Source organism: Penicillium verrucosum, assembly GCF_028828655.1.
Source record: "Penicillium verrucosum strain IBT 35672 chromosome Unknown utg000002l_segment0_segment0, whole genome shotgun sequence".
NCBI lineage: Eukaryota > Fungi > Ascomycota > Eurotiomycetes > Eurotiales > Aspergillaceae > Penicillium > Penicillium verrucosum.
This window is the reverse complement of record NW_026643211.1, coordinates 5,317,966-5,334,933: the sequence shown is the minus strand read 5'-3', so window position 1 is coordinate 5,334,933 and position 16,968 is coordinate 5,317,966. Positions and strand designations below refer to the sequence as shown.

General features: G+C 46.8%; 4 protein-coding genes across 4 annotated transcripts; 1 reads left to right on the top strand and 3 right to left on the bottom strand.

The window, feature by feature from the left end:
• Nucleotides 1–549: 549 nt before the first annotated feature.
• N7516_007618 (U6 snRNA-associated Sm-like protein LSm1) lies at nt 550–1,388 on the bottom strand (the record flags this gene model as incomplete). Its single annotated transcript, XM_057220338.1, has 4 exons — nt 550–723; nt 881–996; nt 1,057–1,125; nt 1,214–1,388. 4 exons carry the CDS (start codon nt 1,386–1,388, stop codon nt 550–552), a joined length of 534 nt encoding a protein of 177 aa, XP_057074429.1.
• Nucleotides 1,389–1,789: 401 nt separating this feature from the next.
• Nucleotides 1,790–2,869, bottom strand: N7516_007617 (uncharacterized protein; the record flags this gene model as incomplete). The annotated part of the gene is made up of 1 exon (XM_057220337.1): nt 1,790–2,869. The coding sequence occupies one exon, from the start codon at nt 2,867–2,869 to the stop codon at nt 1,790–1,792; it is 1,080 nt and encodes a 359-aa protein (XP_057074428.1).
• A 1,433-nt stretch (nt 2,870–4,302) lies between these two features.
• On the bottom strand, nt 4,303–5,538 carry N7516_007616 (C2H2-type zinc finger protein; the record flags this gene model as incomplete). Its single annotated transcript, XM_057220336.1, has 1 exon — nt 4,303–5,538. The coding sequence occupies one exon, from the start codon at nt 5,536–5,538 to the stop codon at nt 4,303–4,305; it is 1,236 nt and encodes a 411-aa protein (XP_057074427.1).
• A 10,673-nt stretch (nt 5,539–16,211) lies between these two features.
• On the top strand, nt 16,212–16,902 carry N7516_007615 (uncharacterized protein; the record flags this gene model as incomplete). The annotated part of the gene is made up of 2 exons (XM_057220335.1): nt 16,212–16,391; nt 16,498–16,902. 2 exons carry the CDS (start codon nt 16,212–16,214, stop codon nt 16,900–16,902), a joined length of 585 nt encoding a protein of 194 aa, XP_057074426.1.
• Nucleotides 16,903–16,968: the final 66 nt, after the last annotated feature.

The following is a 16,968-nucleotide window of genomic DNA, read 5'->3' as shown; positions in this document are numbered from 1 at the left end:
CGCCCAGAAAAGTAGATGTAGAGCGCGATGCAAAAAAAGAGACAAATAACGAAAAAGCTCACGGACTCTAGACCAAAACCAGACGGCATAGCATCCATCAAAAGGCCATAGCGTCGCCAGCTTCTTTCTCGTCACAGTATACAGCAGGACAGTAAGTAGTAGCCCACCGGTCGAGCATTCGAATGATTCGAAACCAGCCAAAACTCCATCGCCGATGCAATTCCCAACAAATCACAATCCGCCACGGCGCAGAAATCGAACTCCGTCGCTCATCGCTCATCGCTCATCGGGGGGGTTATCGACCGGTTCGTATGTATACTGACGCCCCTTTCGTTCCTTTTCTTTTTCAACGCTCAGTCTTCAAATGCAGGTATCAAATATCAAATATCAAATACCAAATACCAAATACCAGATCCCGGGAAATAGAGCAAGCGATAAGTCGACAGAAGCATACAGACCAGACAGGATAAATAATATGGTCTAGCACGCAACTGACCCCAACAGATACAGACCAGACAACACAACAAGCAGGTGAGATGATGATAATAATTAGAACAGGATCTCCCCGCTGTGTTCTGGCTCGAAGCCGAGCGCTTGCAACTCATCATAACGCTTCTTATCGCCGGTTTTTCGCTTCGCGTCCTCCTTCTTCTTCAGCTCGAAGACTTCTTCGAACGGCGCTCGCGTCAGCGTGGGTGGGATATCGTCTTCGCGGTCAAGGTCCTATGTATGAAATGTGTTAGCGGGGTTCTCTCCCATTACCGGGTGTACAATATTGTTGGGTTTTGCATAGGAACAAACCCCGTAGATTGCAGTAGGGAATGGATTGAGGGAATTGAGAACTGTGGATGGATGGATGGAAGGAAGGAATCGGTCATACCACTTCGCCTAGCAGGAGGACATTCTCTCCACGAACGATGAAGATCCCGCGCGAGACATCGGCGAACAACTGTCCGGCATAGACGCGCTCTACGGTATCTTGGAAAACAAGATTTGCTGCGAGGATTGAAGGTCAGATAAAAGGACGAGAGGGAACTGGGGTGCGACTGGGCGTACCGAACTGGTCCCAGCTTCGGAGGACGCCGATGAGTTTGCGGCCGTCGCGGAGGATGAGGACGAGTTTCTCTGCGATTGTATCAGCTATGTTCGTTCTCTTGCGCTCTCGTTCTCTTCTTGCTGTTGAGTTGCTTTGAGCGCGGCTGCGTGCACTTACTATCTGTTAGATCGAGCAGCTGTGCGGCGGTCGTGAACATTTGCGGGGGCAATTGCGGTGGGCCGCCTGTTGGCTGGGGGCCTGCTGGGCCGAGGGCATTCTGGGAGAATTGTTGGTTTTGCTGCGGGGTTCGAGGGGCCGGGGCAGGGCTTTCGTTTAGAGATAGGCGCTCCATGGTGTGATGGCTGTAGGTTGTTGGATTGGCGGAGAGAAAATCGGAAAGCGGTGGGGAGGGGTAGGGGGTGGTGGGCGGGAAGACGATGTTGTAGAGAGATTCAAGACTTTGATGTGGAGGTTCTCATTCTGTTTCTTTCGATCATCGCGATGGAGGATCGAGGTCGCAAAGGCCGTCATCAAGGGCGGTGAGTTTGTCTTGTTTGCTTGGGGTCGATCTATATACATTTGGTTTTTGATATTCTTCTTTCAGAGACACAGATACTCTATGGAAGGAAAAAAATACACTTGTTCTCTAAAGGTCTCAAGAAAAGTACATGCTATACAGAAGCGAAAGGGGGAATATCCAGAAACCAAAAAAAAAAGAAAAAAAAGCCCAAAGCCAACAGGAAGCGTCTATATCTACAAAACCCCGACACCCCTCTGTTGTCCCCTCATCCTCTCCTCCCGACGCTTACTATACGGCGCACAGTATGGCTCATCAGCAGAGCCAATACTAGCCCTGACACCATCCTGCGAGCGATGATAAGCCGGGCTAGACGGCGCAGGCGGCAACTGCATAGCCTTAAACTGCGCATCCGTGATAACCCGCATTCCATAAAGATACCGCATCAGCTCGAAATCCGGCCGACTCCCCGCAAGTGTTTGACCAAGACAGTAGTGGTCGGCAGCGACGTGATCGAGCATACGATCCCATGCAGAGGGGAAATCCCTCAGCGGAGCTCGAACAGGGTCGTCAATCGAGCAGACCGACTCGCCGTCCTCGATAACAGGCGATGACACTGGGTCCAAGATACCGTCGACAAACTTTGTATTGGGACACAGCGGACACCGCGCTGATGGCGGGGTCGGGTGCGAGCGAAAGTGGCTGAAGACGTGGGTGCGCCATTCTGCGTCGTCGTCGAAGGACTCGTGACAGTCCAGCATGTGGAAGAGACATGCGTATTTGCGTTGATCGGTGCTGGCTGTTAGCGATATGGGTATTGATGGCGTCGCGGATGATATAGAAGCTGCTGCGGTTGTGCCCCACGACGAGATCGAGGCGCGCGAGAGAGCGGGCTCTTGGACGGTATCGGTGGTGATTAACGGTGGTGCCATGTCACCAAGAACGTGGATCCCATCGGTGCTGTTGTCTCCATGTGCGGCTTCCACGCCGGTGCCAGGCCTGGTATCCACTGATGATATTGACGGCGACGGCGATGCGCTGGACAAATCTGGCATGGTGGGCGAAGACGACATGGCGGTTATGACGACGCCCGGTTGCTTCTTCTTGTTGGGTTGCTTTTGCGACAGCGCGGGGTTCCTACTTGAAGCCGTGCTGTTGCTGGCGGTGGAACTCACGCTCATGCTGACACTGCGAGCAGAAGACGATCGACGATGGTCTCGATCTCTATGGCGGTCTCTATTCGAGCGTGAAACGAGAGGCGGATCGAAGTCGCCTCGACGAGGGTCATCGGGGCTTGTGGGCTTGCGCTCCGACATGCTCCGTAATGCAAAAGATGGGTACGGCTGGATCGCGTCAGAGTCGGAGTTACCTGACGGGGGCTTACATAGCAATAGTAGTAGCACCTGGTAGAGGTATAGATATCGGGAAAAAGGAAAAGAGGGAAGTAATACAGATGAGGGGAACGGGATAGAGCGGGAAATACATACACCCCAGCGATCCGATATCAGATCAACACAACACCGTCAGATCTGCACTTTTTTGTCAGCATGCATGACATCTACAGGCCGTTTTTGTGCATACGGATGTAGGTAATGGCCATATAGAAAGGGTTGAAGTGGGAGGTACTAAGGATTGGGATGTTTTTTTTTTTTTTTTTCCAATTCCTTTAAATCTTAGGGCGGGGCATTGGGCTAGTTGGGTTATATAAGGGACTGATATGGATTTATACTGTACCTTATACAGAATTATATACGTATATACTTATATATATATTTTCTTTTACTTCTTCTCTTTGTTGAGGATGCATGGTCTGGGATACAATGCATAGACACGGTTATCTGCAGGTTATATTTTATGTATATATATTTATATTTATATATTTTCGTTAGATAGGATAGTATTCGTCATTTGTGGATATTAGTGAAGAATTGTATATTAAAAGCATGTTCGTAGTCTGTACTTGGTGGAGTAAATTTTAATTAAAACCAAACATCGAGAAATCTCCATTTGTGGAGTAAAACATATAAATACGTCAGTAATAGTAGATTCTTCACACATACAACATAAGCTACAGGGTTGTGAACGGGTTCTAGACAAAGTGCTTTCACTTAACATGTGAATGTATCCTTTTGTTGGGAGATCCTATTCTTGGATGGGAGAGTTGCAACACTGTTTCAGATTCGATACTTCAAAGACATATTAGACATATACGAGGATCAAAGGCTATGTATAGTACGGGAAGTACACGTAACTATGTTATAGATGCACCCAGTCAACTATACTGTCAAATATGTATACAGATTGCGGGGGATATCACATGCAAATCAAGCTAAGATCTTCAATATAGAAAAAAAGATGAGTGAAAATTTCTGGATTTTGCTCACTATGTGAGGAATTAAGTAAGAGAAGAGAAGTAAAGGAACAGGGATCAGAAGTGAATGAGACCACAGGCCTCAAGAGAGGAGAATGACATAAAAAAAAGTAGAAGCAGGTCTTTCGACACGGAATTTTTAAACTCGAAAAAAATGAAAAATCTCCAGAGAGGAGTGAACAGCAAAAGGTTTTTTAAAAAAAAAAAAAAAAGATCCCAATCCGTCTATTTGGTGGAAGCGCCAGAGATAAGAAAAATCAAAACCAATCCGACACCGTTGATGCCCGCAAGCCATAGTAAAAATGCACAAGTCTATATCGTTTCGTGGCGCGCATAACATAAGTTTTCAAGGCATAAAGAGGTTGCAAAGAAAGAAAGCTAGAACCTCTCTGCCAAGTCCCCACCAGCAACGGAATTGTTGGCTGACGAGTTCATGGAAGAGAATCCGGCCGCGGGGTTGAGCATGTCCTGCACCGCAACCTTGGGAATCTGGGGTACGGGCAACTTGCGCTGCGTGCCGTCGGGTTTAGACATGATGTCGGAAATGGTTGGGCCCATGTGACCCTGGTTCGGGCTGTAATAATTGGGACCTTCTGGTTGCGGCTCCATAGGCGCCAGCGCAGGAGTGTGCTGGAGGGACAGGTGGCGAATTGAAGGCAGATGCAACTCGCTGGCACCGAGAGGGCGCAGGCGGGGTGAGTGTGCAGGGGTGGCCAACGGGGTGTGGTCGGGGGTAGGGGACAGAGAATCATGAGAGAAAGTAGGAGAAGAAGGAGCAGTGGAGTTGGGGGAGTTGGGACGAGAGCGCTTGATACGATGGCCATAGCCATCATCGTCATCGTTGGAATGAGAACGGGTCATGTTCTGCGAAATCGCATAGGCGGAGAGCGAAGGGAGGCCTCGGCTAGTACCGTGATGACGGGAGCCAAAAATTTGGTGGCCTCGCGAGCCGTGGAAGCCCATGTGATCATCACGCTCTACTTGCGACGCAGCGGTAGCCAGAAGGTTGATATCCATCCCAGAGGAAGCGCGCTCAGTGGTACGAGAGTAAGGACCCAAATTCGAGCGCATGTGATTGGCGTAGTTGGAGAATGAGTGAGGCGGCGAAACATCCGGAGATCCAACCTGCGAGACTGGGGCGGAGCGAGTGATGGGCTTGCTGGGAGGTGGCATCATGTTGGTAGCGTTGACCATACCAGTGTCCTGGCCTGCAGCGGCCGCGGCCGCTGCCAGGTGCTGGGCCTTATTACTGCGACGCGAGTTGGGATTATTATGGATGCGCGAGTGGCGAGTTAGTTCGTCTGATCGACTGAAGCGCTTCGTGCAACCAGGGAATTGGCAGGCGTGTGGCTTCTCGCCAGTGTGGGTGCGGATGTGTCTCGTCTGGTGTTCCAGGCGGTGGAAGGCACGGTCGCAAAGGGGACACTTGTACGGCCGGGGCAGATCCTGACGGACCTCCTCGGTCGCGGGGCGCGCACCCTTCATGAGAGGCGGTAACAAGCTAACTGAAGAAGTCATTGAAGAATCTCCTGGAGTCGAGGGTGTCGAGTCGGGTGAGGTATCGTGGGGATTGAGTAGGTTTGAAAATCCCACTGAAGAAGCCGGCGGTGGCATGTGAATTCCCTGGGGTGGAGTTATGAAGGTTCTGAAGAGAGGACCGAGGACGGTTTTTATCGCAGGGGTCCCGAGCTAACGTCGATCAAACACCCGGATTGGGATGAAAGGTCGATCGGGATCGGAGTGATGCGCAGAGAATGCTGATGGTTCGCTGTGTTGTAAAAACAAGTAGTCGAGTAGGGTTTGTGGGGGAGGAATAAAGCAAGAGAGAAAGAAGGAAAAAAAAGGAACCTGGAGACGACGATCTGGGGAGTCACAAATAATATAGGGAATGGAGGGGGAAGGAAGAAATCGGGGGAGAAGGGGCAGTGTCGGAATCGGACTTGGAGAAAAGAAAATTCTGAAAAATTCAAGTTTAAAAAGCAAAAAAAAAAAAATTGAAAATTGAAAAAGAAAATTGTAAATAAAAAATTGAAATTGAAATAAAAAATTGCAAAGATTCTCATAAAAAGTCAAGTGTGGGGGAGAAGAAGGGGACACTGGGGCAAAATAGGAAAAGTGGGAAATTTTAAGAAAAATTCAAAAATTGGAAAATCCAAAAGGGGAAATTGAAAAATTGAAAAAGGAAAAAGGAAAAATAAAATAATAAAATAAAATACTACAAAATAAAAAAAACCCTTACTCGAGTGGGGTTATGTACACCGATCAACCTCATATAGTCACAATATATGTTGTATAGATACAATTGAGTAATAAACTATTAAAACGATTTAAAATATAAAAGGACTTTCATCACTCTAATATGTAACAAATACCTACAAATGTACTTCGTACAAAGAGAAAAAAAAGATCCAAAAAAGAATCAAGAAACTACAGACTACGTAACTGCATAAAGCAAAAATGTGGGGACTCGCATTTTTCCTGAAGAACCGTGTGGCGTGAGGGTGCGTGTCCCTATGTGTGTCCCTATCCGGCTATCGCGCCTCTGGAGAATTTCTTATCAAGAACATGGGGAATTTGGGAATTTCTACTGGCCTTCTAATTTGGCCTATCTCCGAATGACGAGCGATCCAGAGTGGATGATAAAAAATATATAAAAAAGAAATATATAAAAAATGATAGCATGTGGAGAGCCGATGACGAGCAGAACCTGGGGTCTCCAGCACTCCAGATTATATGTACTCCCTACACTATAACTAATATATATATATATATAATTATTGATATACCAGAAAAGTCAAAGTCTGGGGGTTACGATCATTCTAGGCTGGACCAGTCCAGACCCATGTACAATGGAGATCCTGGGGACCATCTGATCCTGTCACGGAGTGACGATAGCGAGGATCATCGATGATGTCGACCAAGGTGAAATCTCACAAGGTTAAATTTTTGGGTAATCATTTAGTCACGCGAAAACACAACCAACAGGTCATCCAGTACAAAACAATGAGGCACGAAAATGACCCGGGTCACCCCCAAATTCCTTTACGGCTTCATCATCCGGAGGAATCATCACCCGCGAGTCCTACATCGTATATTGACTAGTTATACGGAGTACGGAATACAAAACCCTGGAATCCTCCACTCAGGTTCGCCGACAATCCCCCGGATTTTGGGGTAAGATATAATGAATTTCCTTTTTTATTCTCTTTCTTTTTAAACAGGGAATGATAAAGAGAACCAACAATTCTGATAGGCGCGGATCATCCAATTATTGATATCCCTGATGCACCTGCCATGCAGCCGCAAAGCCGCGTATCTCGACAAAGGGACCAGATGTGCCAGTGTCAGCCCCTGCACGATGAGCACTTGGCTGCATTCCTTGCGCAAGAAAGACAGCGATATCCCCGATTTGCCAAGATGTCCCAAGTATAGAAAGTGACCAAGGGGGCGTAGATTTCCTTTTCTTGGCTGAATCTCGCAGGGTAATAACCGGGGGTCTGGGACCCCTGGGACCCCCGGTTCCCAGAATAATATTAAACCTATTAAATCGATTAAAATATGCATGTGTGTATATATATATATATATATATATTTATTATTCTCCTATCAGTGTGTGGTATATGTTCACGCTTTCTTTCTGGAAGACAATCATGACACGCTTACAGGTTACTTTCATCCGAAATTCCCCCCGGCTTTATGGAAGAGGTCAACCAAAAGGCCGAGGTGGGGGACAAATGGAACGCAGAGATACGCCCACTCGGCATGGCCGTCTCGCCGAGAGCCCGGTCTACCCTTTTGATAAAGGCGTTATCTTCGGGGTCCGGGATACATTACTCTCCGTTATCACATTATAATAGGATGTATATGGTCACCTCTACTTACTTTTATATTGTATATTGCTATCCTGTTATCCGGAGTACAATAGAAAAAGTATACAATTAGGAGTAAGTACAAAGTCCAGTGCAGGGTCCCTTTAGTGGCAGATCTTAACGGAAGTTTTACTCCCGGAACAGCAAATTCAGCCGATCTCCACAGTTCCCTGGGGATATTGGCTAATGTCCCCCTTGGCAAATCAGGGCTATTTAGCACACAGAAAGGTACGGAGTAAAGACAATGATAACGGGGAGTCCTATGCCGGCCCGACTACCGAGTTCGTACTTTTGAGTTCTACCGGGGGATCTGGAAGAAATCGCACGAATCCCTGTTCTCCTGGATTTAAGGAAAATAAAATTGAGCTCACAAATATACCCGACGGTACACTGCCGCAACCTGGAGTTCTCCATTTTTCTCCACGGGGAAATATGGCACCATTCTAGATAAAGTCCGGACTCGGAGTGGCGATCTGCAGGAAGTGATAGTTTGATATTTTATTTAATTTTCAGGGTATTATTTCAGTCGAAGAAGCAGGTACGAGTCTACAAAGCAATTACCCGCATTTTGCCGACTTTTTACGACGTGTACATAGTATAACTAAGTACATTTGTTAGGAATCATGAAACCAGGGTCTAAGGCGTTTCTGTTTCAGGTGACGAATTTAACTAAGATCTATTACTCTTTATGTACGGAGTAAGTACTCTGCGCGGGGTAGTAGAAATTGAATCATATTTACAACATACAGAGAACAGCGGGCATATCGGATTCAAAATTCCGACATATTCCCTTCCCCTGAATTCGACTCACTTCCCTAACCAGGTCCTCACAATCGAAAGATCCACAAAGCTACCCCGTACGGAGTACTCCATTCTGCCTTTCGAAATACGGAGTCCATCGTAGATAGTGGAAGGTGGGGGGAAATCAAAACCGGTAGTTCCAATCGCCGATTTGTCCAAAAACGCAATATCACGGCTGCAGAACCTCATCCCATATCATAAGCCGTATACGCCCCAGACAATTCAGTCTTCTTTTTTCCATGATCTGCCAAGTTCATCAGGCCGGTTTTCCCGGTGATCCGCCCTTCTCCAAAACATAAAAAATATGCAAAGTACTCCATATCTTATCCCTACCCCACAATCCAATCCCCCGGCGATACGCCTTGGGGAGAGAAACCCGAAACCGCACCCGCAGAAAGCGATCTGCGACTGACATCTCAATCTTTCTGCCAAATCTACCTTGATCGTCGTGATCGCCCCTAGAATGTGATCCTCCGATATCGCTGTCCTCATGGGGGCGCCCCCTCCACATAAGGTCGATCCATCACGCCATCTGGGGAAACCTCGCAATATACGAAATAGTGTATATTGTGCATGAGGTTGCCTACTTATAGCCTTGCAAGCATGTGAACCTGAATTTACCGCTCATCCCATGAAAATCAGATTGGGATTCGTCACTCTCAGCATTCCTCCCGCTTTTCACTCCGACAATGCTGATCAATCCCATTATTCTGGCATGCAGACTCGCACACAGGGCGGGTACGTCGATCCTGGATGGGGGAAAAAGCAAAAACCAGTCCCACGGACCCAAAAAAAGGGCCAAGATAAGGCGACGAAATACGGAGCAGAAACAACGGAAAAAGAAAGAAAAAGAAAGAAAGAAAAAGAAAAAGAAAAGCCAAAACGAAAAGAATGAATGCAATAATACTCGATTGGGAGCATGGAGATCCCCGGACTCCCTCCATTATCAGTCCGGAGCCTCGTTGTACTACGCGGGATTCCATTTTTTCATCCGAGCTCCTTCAGGACTGGGATTCAGCCCTTGGGGGTACCTTCAACATATCTTCTTTGTCAAAATGTCGTCGGCGACCAGTGATATCCATTTCTAGTACCTAACGGTTCCCTATCAACACCCCCCGCACATCCCCCAGATCGTCACGCAAGATAGCATTCGAGGGGGCTTGAGAGACAAGGATGAGAGTACTTTTTATATTTCGTTATTATTCATACCCTCTTCCTGGATATTAACCCTACAGAGATTTTCTAGTGCAAGCCAGTAGTGTATGAATGAGTCCGGGTCTGGACACGACCCTTTCAGCCCGCACCCCTCCTCCCCCTTGCTACATGGGACTTAGCAGTTGCTACTGGCTGTACAACATACGACATCCAACACGGTGTGAGTCATGACGTGCTCACGTTTCAGCTCGAGGAATATCCAAGCTGAAAGCGCCTACAACATAATAGAAAGCTAAAGATTTTTTTTTAAAAAAAAAAAAAAAAAAAAAAAAAAGGGAAAAGTGGCACCCCAACTAACGACAGGGGATCGACTCAAATTTTGCGCTCTGTTTCCAATTGCGCTGCTGCCGCTAGGTTCTGTCTCCTGTCTTTGCTGCCTGGAGACTGAAACCCATCCTACCGAGCGAGACGCCACCTGTCAGCAAGACAAAGACGTAATTTACCCCGGGTGGGGATAGGCTGCAAAAGGGGGAATAGTAGTTCAATAGGGTAATTTTGAATGCTTCAGTATCTAACTTATGGAGTACAGTTGTAGGTCGTATGTCCCATTGTGTCTCAAGGTGACATTGGTTAATGCTTGGCAGGTCTCGATGCGGGGGGAGTAGTTTCCATAAGGGAGAATCCGGGGTAGGTTTTGGCTTTGGAGTAACATTCCACAAGACTCAAGGAATGATGGGGTGTCCTTTGGAGTGCAGTTACTTTGTACAGCGGGGGGGGGTATATTATAGTCTGCGTAGGCTACTCCGAATGTTCCTCAAAGAAGACACATATGCTTTGAAGAATTCACAGGTGCAACCCTAATCAGCTCGGGGGTTTTGCATGTGATTACGTAAGTGATTTCCTAATCGAGCCCTGGAGGTCCCCCCATACCTCTCTACCTATTTTGGACATTTTCTATAGACACTCACCTTCTTTACTTATTGCCAAATTCAGCCAAGGCGAGTGATCAGCGATCCACACCTTCTGGAACAAATCCCCTTACACCCAATCAGCAGTGCAAATGGCCTCACACTGATATCACCATATGCGGGGCCGCTATTCCGGAGTCCGCGATCAGGCCATTGGTGGAATTGTTGTCTTTGTCCGGGAGATTACACCCTATCTTGCTACTCCGTACAATCTATGTTCGAATAGACTAACTGGAGAACATGTGATATTCTGGGGAATACAACATAGATAGCGTCAATGAAAAAAAAAAAAAAAAAAAAAAGAAAACAGAAGCTGAGGCGGGGAAGATTGTCCATTACCGTGTCCAGGTCTCGGTGAAGCCCCGACACGTCCCCCCCATTCCACCATAATCCCACTCGGGCACCTACATACGTAGAAGGGGGGAGAAGAAAAAAAAATTCTATCTTTTCAACTCCACTGAGCGATTTATCATCATTTATTTCTCTTACCCCATATTTGCCTGAGTACCATAATTCAACCCACTTGCGGAAGCCGGGATCAACTTACGGAACATAATGCCCCTGTCGCTCATAAGATCCACATCGGTCACAGTTACTATGTAATATAGGTCTTGGAGGACGCTACGGAGTCCAACCAGGTACCATATGCAGTAGATCACTTAGTCTGAGATGAAGCAGATCCTAGCTTTGGTTTTGAATTTCCAAGGAAGTGGGGAGAATAAACCTCCAACATATGGAGTAGTTACCTAACCTATTAGCTCACTAGTTAGTTAGAGAAACAGGGGTATACAAAGAAAGGGAAAAAGGTAACTAACTATGAAGTACGGATAGTTACGGAGTACTCCGTCCTAAACCCTTCTCTCCCTCTTTCAATCACACAGTGGAATTCATGGCTTAACCCATTTCGCCCCAAACACACACCATAACGGGCGAATCCCCGAGATCGATATTGGCGTATTTTGGAATTCGCTCACGGGAAGAGTCCGCCCCGAACAAGTTACGCTATTGCTAGCACGCGCCCACGTGTACGGAGTCGGAGTATGGGGAGTTTTCTTGGTAATTATTGGATTGCACTATTGGAAACCGGCTCAAAAGCATAACTGCGGGAGCTCCGGACTCTGTCTTCCCCATTAGGATACCGTGAAGCGGGGTCCAGATCTCCACAGGTGTGATAGCTTGCGAGTTTCACATGTTCACATATTTACATGCGGAAATCATGTGTTTATGTTGGCTTCACTCAAGTCTGGAACGCGGGATGTGGAGGTTTTGATAAGAATGACTGTGTACAGCTGCATGCCTTGCATTGTGTACAATGTACGGAGTAAATAGGCAGGTACCTTGGGGAGGAGATGGCGTCATTGAAGGGGCCATGTGTTTTCTCCGGATTTGTTGCCCACATTGATAAGAGATTCAGATACGAAATGTATTAAGCACGTTTTTCTTTAGATATAAGCACTAATCCGACCTAAGGATGTTGTATGTTGTAGTTATGTTGTAGTTATGTTGTATGTTTTATGTTGTATGTTTTATGTTGTATGTTATATGACGACAGAGCTCATAACCTAGACCATTCTTCTGCAGGTACCAGACCACGACATCAGCCCATAGGGCTAGTTGGACAGAGAAAATTTTCGGGTGATCTCGGAGGACGACATGGTGACATTCTCGCACAAGCTTATGGCATTTTTTTTCCTACTTGCGGGGCTTAGTGCCGATATGGGAGTCTACCGAAACTCCACGATGATCAGGGGGCGTTTATTTTATTTTATTCAAGTCAGAAAGAGGAAGGTATGCCATGTCTTGGCTATCCCAGTATAGACGGAGATATCTACTTTGTACGGAGTAGTTTTAGACACTATAAAGTACTCCTCGATGGCAAATTGAAGGAAATAGATTTTTATTTCACGGAGCAAGCACTAAGTCAAGTAACAATAATTCAAAAAGGGGTTCGGTGAGAATTGATGGCTTTTTTTTCCCTTTCCCCCCTGTGTCAGTTCCCGTCTCTGGAGTCTCCCGATTTGCACAACTCGGGCGAAATTCTCTCGGCATTGCCGTGCCGACTCGGGTTCTCTTGCAGCGAGTCACCGTGCCGGTGTTTTTTGTGGCCCAGGCGAGAAGTTGTATTGGTTTGGTACTCTCCACACTACCCGGACCTATTATTATCATTCCATACTGTATGTGCTGTATAGGGGGTTGGAGAAAAAAAACCCCTCCAACTACCGTACCCCGAAATTCCTCCGAGGTTCGGAAGTTGGAAGTCTGGGGTGAGCCGTGGGATGATCTGGATGCGCGGACCTACTACCCATGCAGGCAATCCCCTAGGGTCTTCCCGTCTAATAGCGCTGCACAGAATGCTTGTCTTCCATTATTGTGTACCATTGTAAGCCTCGGGATGAATGGGAGAGCCTCGGGATAACGGAAGTTCCTCGGATATAGCTGTTAGGTAATTCTTGGGGCATATCCTCCATATGTAGCGGTGAGGCCCTGTGGAGTTTTGCCACTCTGTACTTCGTACTCTCCGGTGACGGCGAATTACCGCAGAACGGCCAAAGGTCTAATGCCTGATTTTTCAGGCTTGATACCTTAATATGCCGGAATATGCCTGAATTCTAAGTGATTCCGCTACTGCTACCGCCTTCTTAATTAGACATACTGCCGGTTAGTCATCAGTTTTCGATGGATACTTAACCGGCAGAATCTGGAGTGTTAACACTTCTCAAAAGAATGAAGCTATTCCCGCCATACAAATTCCTATATTTACCCATTTCTCGGTGTTGAAGCTGTTGCGACCGACTAAATCTGAGGCGGGGATAGGATTCGAAAAAACCGATGATTTGTGGGAAAAGGTCCTAGATTCAAATTACAGTACACGGTATAGAGCGGTGTCGAAAGCGGTCTATAATTCAGGCACATTAAGGCATCAAGCCTGAAAAATCAAGCATTTGACCTTTGGCCGCTCCCCTACACGTTGACATCGCCTTGCATGTGTCTATAAAGTCACCTTCATCGCCACCGAGTCCGACCTCGCAACTATCAAGACTTTGTACCACGATGCTAGGGAGAGGGAGTACGTTGCTTTCTTACGCGACCATTGTGAAGATTTCGGTGTCCCCCGTCAGTCCAATATAAAGAGATCAAAGGCTCTAGCAGGAGGTTAGCCGCAGGGTAACCGTGTTGAACACGGGCAGAGTGCAGACACGTTGGCTTTATGCTCTATGTACGGGCGACTAAATATGCCACCTGACATATAACTCTCTCATTTGTTACTACCTCACCGCCTAGTTCATTACCGCCTTCTTGAAGCATTTACTTTATAATGGTGCGCCGGCACCCTATAAAGATTCACCCACCCCTAAACTAGCGGCCAAGAGATCTACCAATCTTCTTCAGATTCAATTCAGATTCAATCGGATTCACTTCGGATTCACTTCGGATTCAACTTCAGATTCACTTCAGATTCACTTCAGATTCACTTCAGATTCACTTCAGATTTCACTTCAGATTTCACTTTAGATCCACTTCAGATTTCACTTCAGATTTCACTTCAGATTTCACTTCAGATTTCACTTCAGATTTCACTTCAGATTTCACTTCAGATTTCACTTCAGATTTCACTTCAGATTTCACTTCAGATTTCACTTCAGACAGATAAAGGATTATATTGAGAGAAAGTATAGAGAGTATAGGGAGCAGCACTTTCCTTTATCGAAGCTTCGTGGTATGGTTTAGGATACTGTACCGGAGGAATTCCTATCTAATCTGATTGATAGTATGCTATTGAATCTCAACAAACAAACCAAACAGCCACGTGATTTATAGACCCACCAGCTGACCTCGGCCCCTCAGGTGGAGCTATAACATGCTGTTGGGTGCCTGGGTGCCTCAGGCACCAATGGACCCACTATGTGACAGATCCACATAGTATACCCTTCCTCTCTTCTTCTTCCTTCTCCTCCGTCCATCTCAATCATCAAGAATTCATCATATTGTTTCTCCAAATACAATCCTGATAGAATTCTACAATACATGCCCCATCCGCTGCCAAGCATCAAATCATCATCATCAAATCACCAAAAAGAGATTGGTAAGAAACCTGTAGTCGCTCTTGGGCATGAGTCAATTCTCCAAATCCTTGATGCAGCCGCCACCGTTCGTTATCAAGGGCGATTTATGAAGGCCGAGGAGGTGGCTTTGTTTGATGGTATCATCAAACTTGTGAATGACCGTGCATTCCATGAGGCTGAGCTCGAAGCCAAGTTGGCAATCGAAGGGGGAAACTTCACTACGTCTTACATGCCTTGGCCTACGGAGGAGGAGTAGTGTTGTGGCGTTGATCATGGTCTAAGTGCTTATGTTCACACCATGTGTATCGTTATGATTCGACTTGAACTTGATTTCATTCATTACCTAATTGGATACTGTGATGTAGATTGGGCCAGGTCCCATAGTGACAAAGTAGATAGTTCTCTCTTTTCCTTTCTGTCTCTGCGCAATTTAAAATCCCTACTGTTCTATCTAAGAATTCAGTACTCCAGCGCGAGCGCTAGGTGAAAAGACCACGATTTCCTCTCAAAAGACCACGCACAATCGTGGTTTTCGCCATCACCCCGACTTACTTCGTACTGTTGTAGGCAAGTTGTGGAGATCTAATAAAAATTGCTGGCCAGATCTGGAGTGTATGATTTGACTCGCTGTCTCTTCAAACCCTAGATTTGCCTCTTTGGGGATAGGAATGGCTCTAAAGGTTCAAACAAATATGTAATTTATTAATAATTCGAAACAGAATTGATGTCAAAAGAGAGAGCTACATATGTATTTAAGTATTTCAGCCAACAATATATATAATCTTGAATCCTTCATACTCCAAACTATTCGAAATTCCATACGTACAATAGCCGTGAATCTTTCTCCCTTCCAATATGAATTACAAATACTCGCTTTTGACCTTGACGAAAAGAAGCAGAGGGATTCCATAATCGCAGATGCTCCAGGGTTCTTCCTGAGCTCTATAGAAAGCGGCATAACTATAGCACTTAATCATCTCCCCTCTAAGAAACCCGCAAAAAGATCAAAACCCTTAAAAATTAAGAAAAGAGAGGCAACACTAATCTGGTGTCGGAGGTTCTTCTTCATTCTATATCGAGATTCGTACGTTGTTACAATCTGCCCCTGGACTGGCGAGTTATTGTATCACACCTGCGGGCAGTAGTTCCAAATTAGGAAATACTCTCCGTGATTACGCCTTATCTCTGCTTTCTAAGCTTCACCTCAGGCACTAAACCAAAAGCAGAAATGACGTTTCTGCCACACCCGGCCGCCCGGGGAAACGAGAATCTCAAGTGTTAGGTCCAGACTAAGAGCGCCATCCATCCAATCTACTTTATACAGCGAGTCTATGTATGATTTGATCCTATTAGCAACCCTCAATTCAAATCCTAGACATTGAACAACACCCTTATTTCAACATCCCTCCAGCCTCGAGCTCCGGGACGCAATGGCACCCCCGCGCCAGCGCACTACAGCTATCGTGGATGACTCGAGGTCCGAAGCCTCGAGTGGCACGAGAGAATACCACAAAACCACCAAGTCTCGCAGACCGGCTGCTGCAAAAGAGAAAAACATGATCACCAGCGCACCCGTCGTGGACAACCAGCACGCAGAAGAACAACCCCGAGTAAGTTTCATCCTGAAAGAGATAGTTAGAGATCGATCAATGGCAACTCTACACACAACACAGTGGACCAGACCATAAACTAACTTCCTTTTTCTTCCCCCCACAGCTCCCCTGGACAGACCTCCCTCTTGAAATTCTCCACTCCTACCGCCACGTCCACAAACTTCCCACGCCCTCCGCCTTTTCGAGTGACTACTCTCGTCTAATCCTCTCGCAAGGCGTTGGCCTTCGCTCGCCAACCTCCCTCGCCGCCCGCCGCGCTCAATCCGCCTCCTCATCTCAGAACCACTCCCACTCCCACCGAACCAACACCTCGTCAGGCTCCCCCTCCGACTCAACGCTGCGTCGCACCGTCGGCCAGGACCGCGTGAGCAAAGATCAGTTCGCACTTGTTGTCCGGAAACACTTTAACAGCGCTGGTCTCTCAGAGCAGGAAACCATTGCGCGGTTTCTGTACACTGTCCGTGAAGACAGGAGAGGGAGACAGTTCCGATTGCGGTTTCAGCCGTAAGATGAGGGGCGAGTGGACGTCCTATTTTGGTCCCGTGCTCGTTTCTTTCCCTTCGTCGTAGGGGAA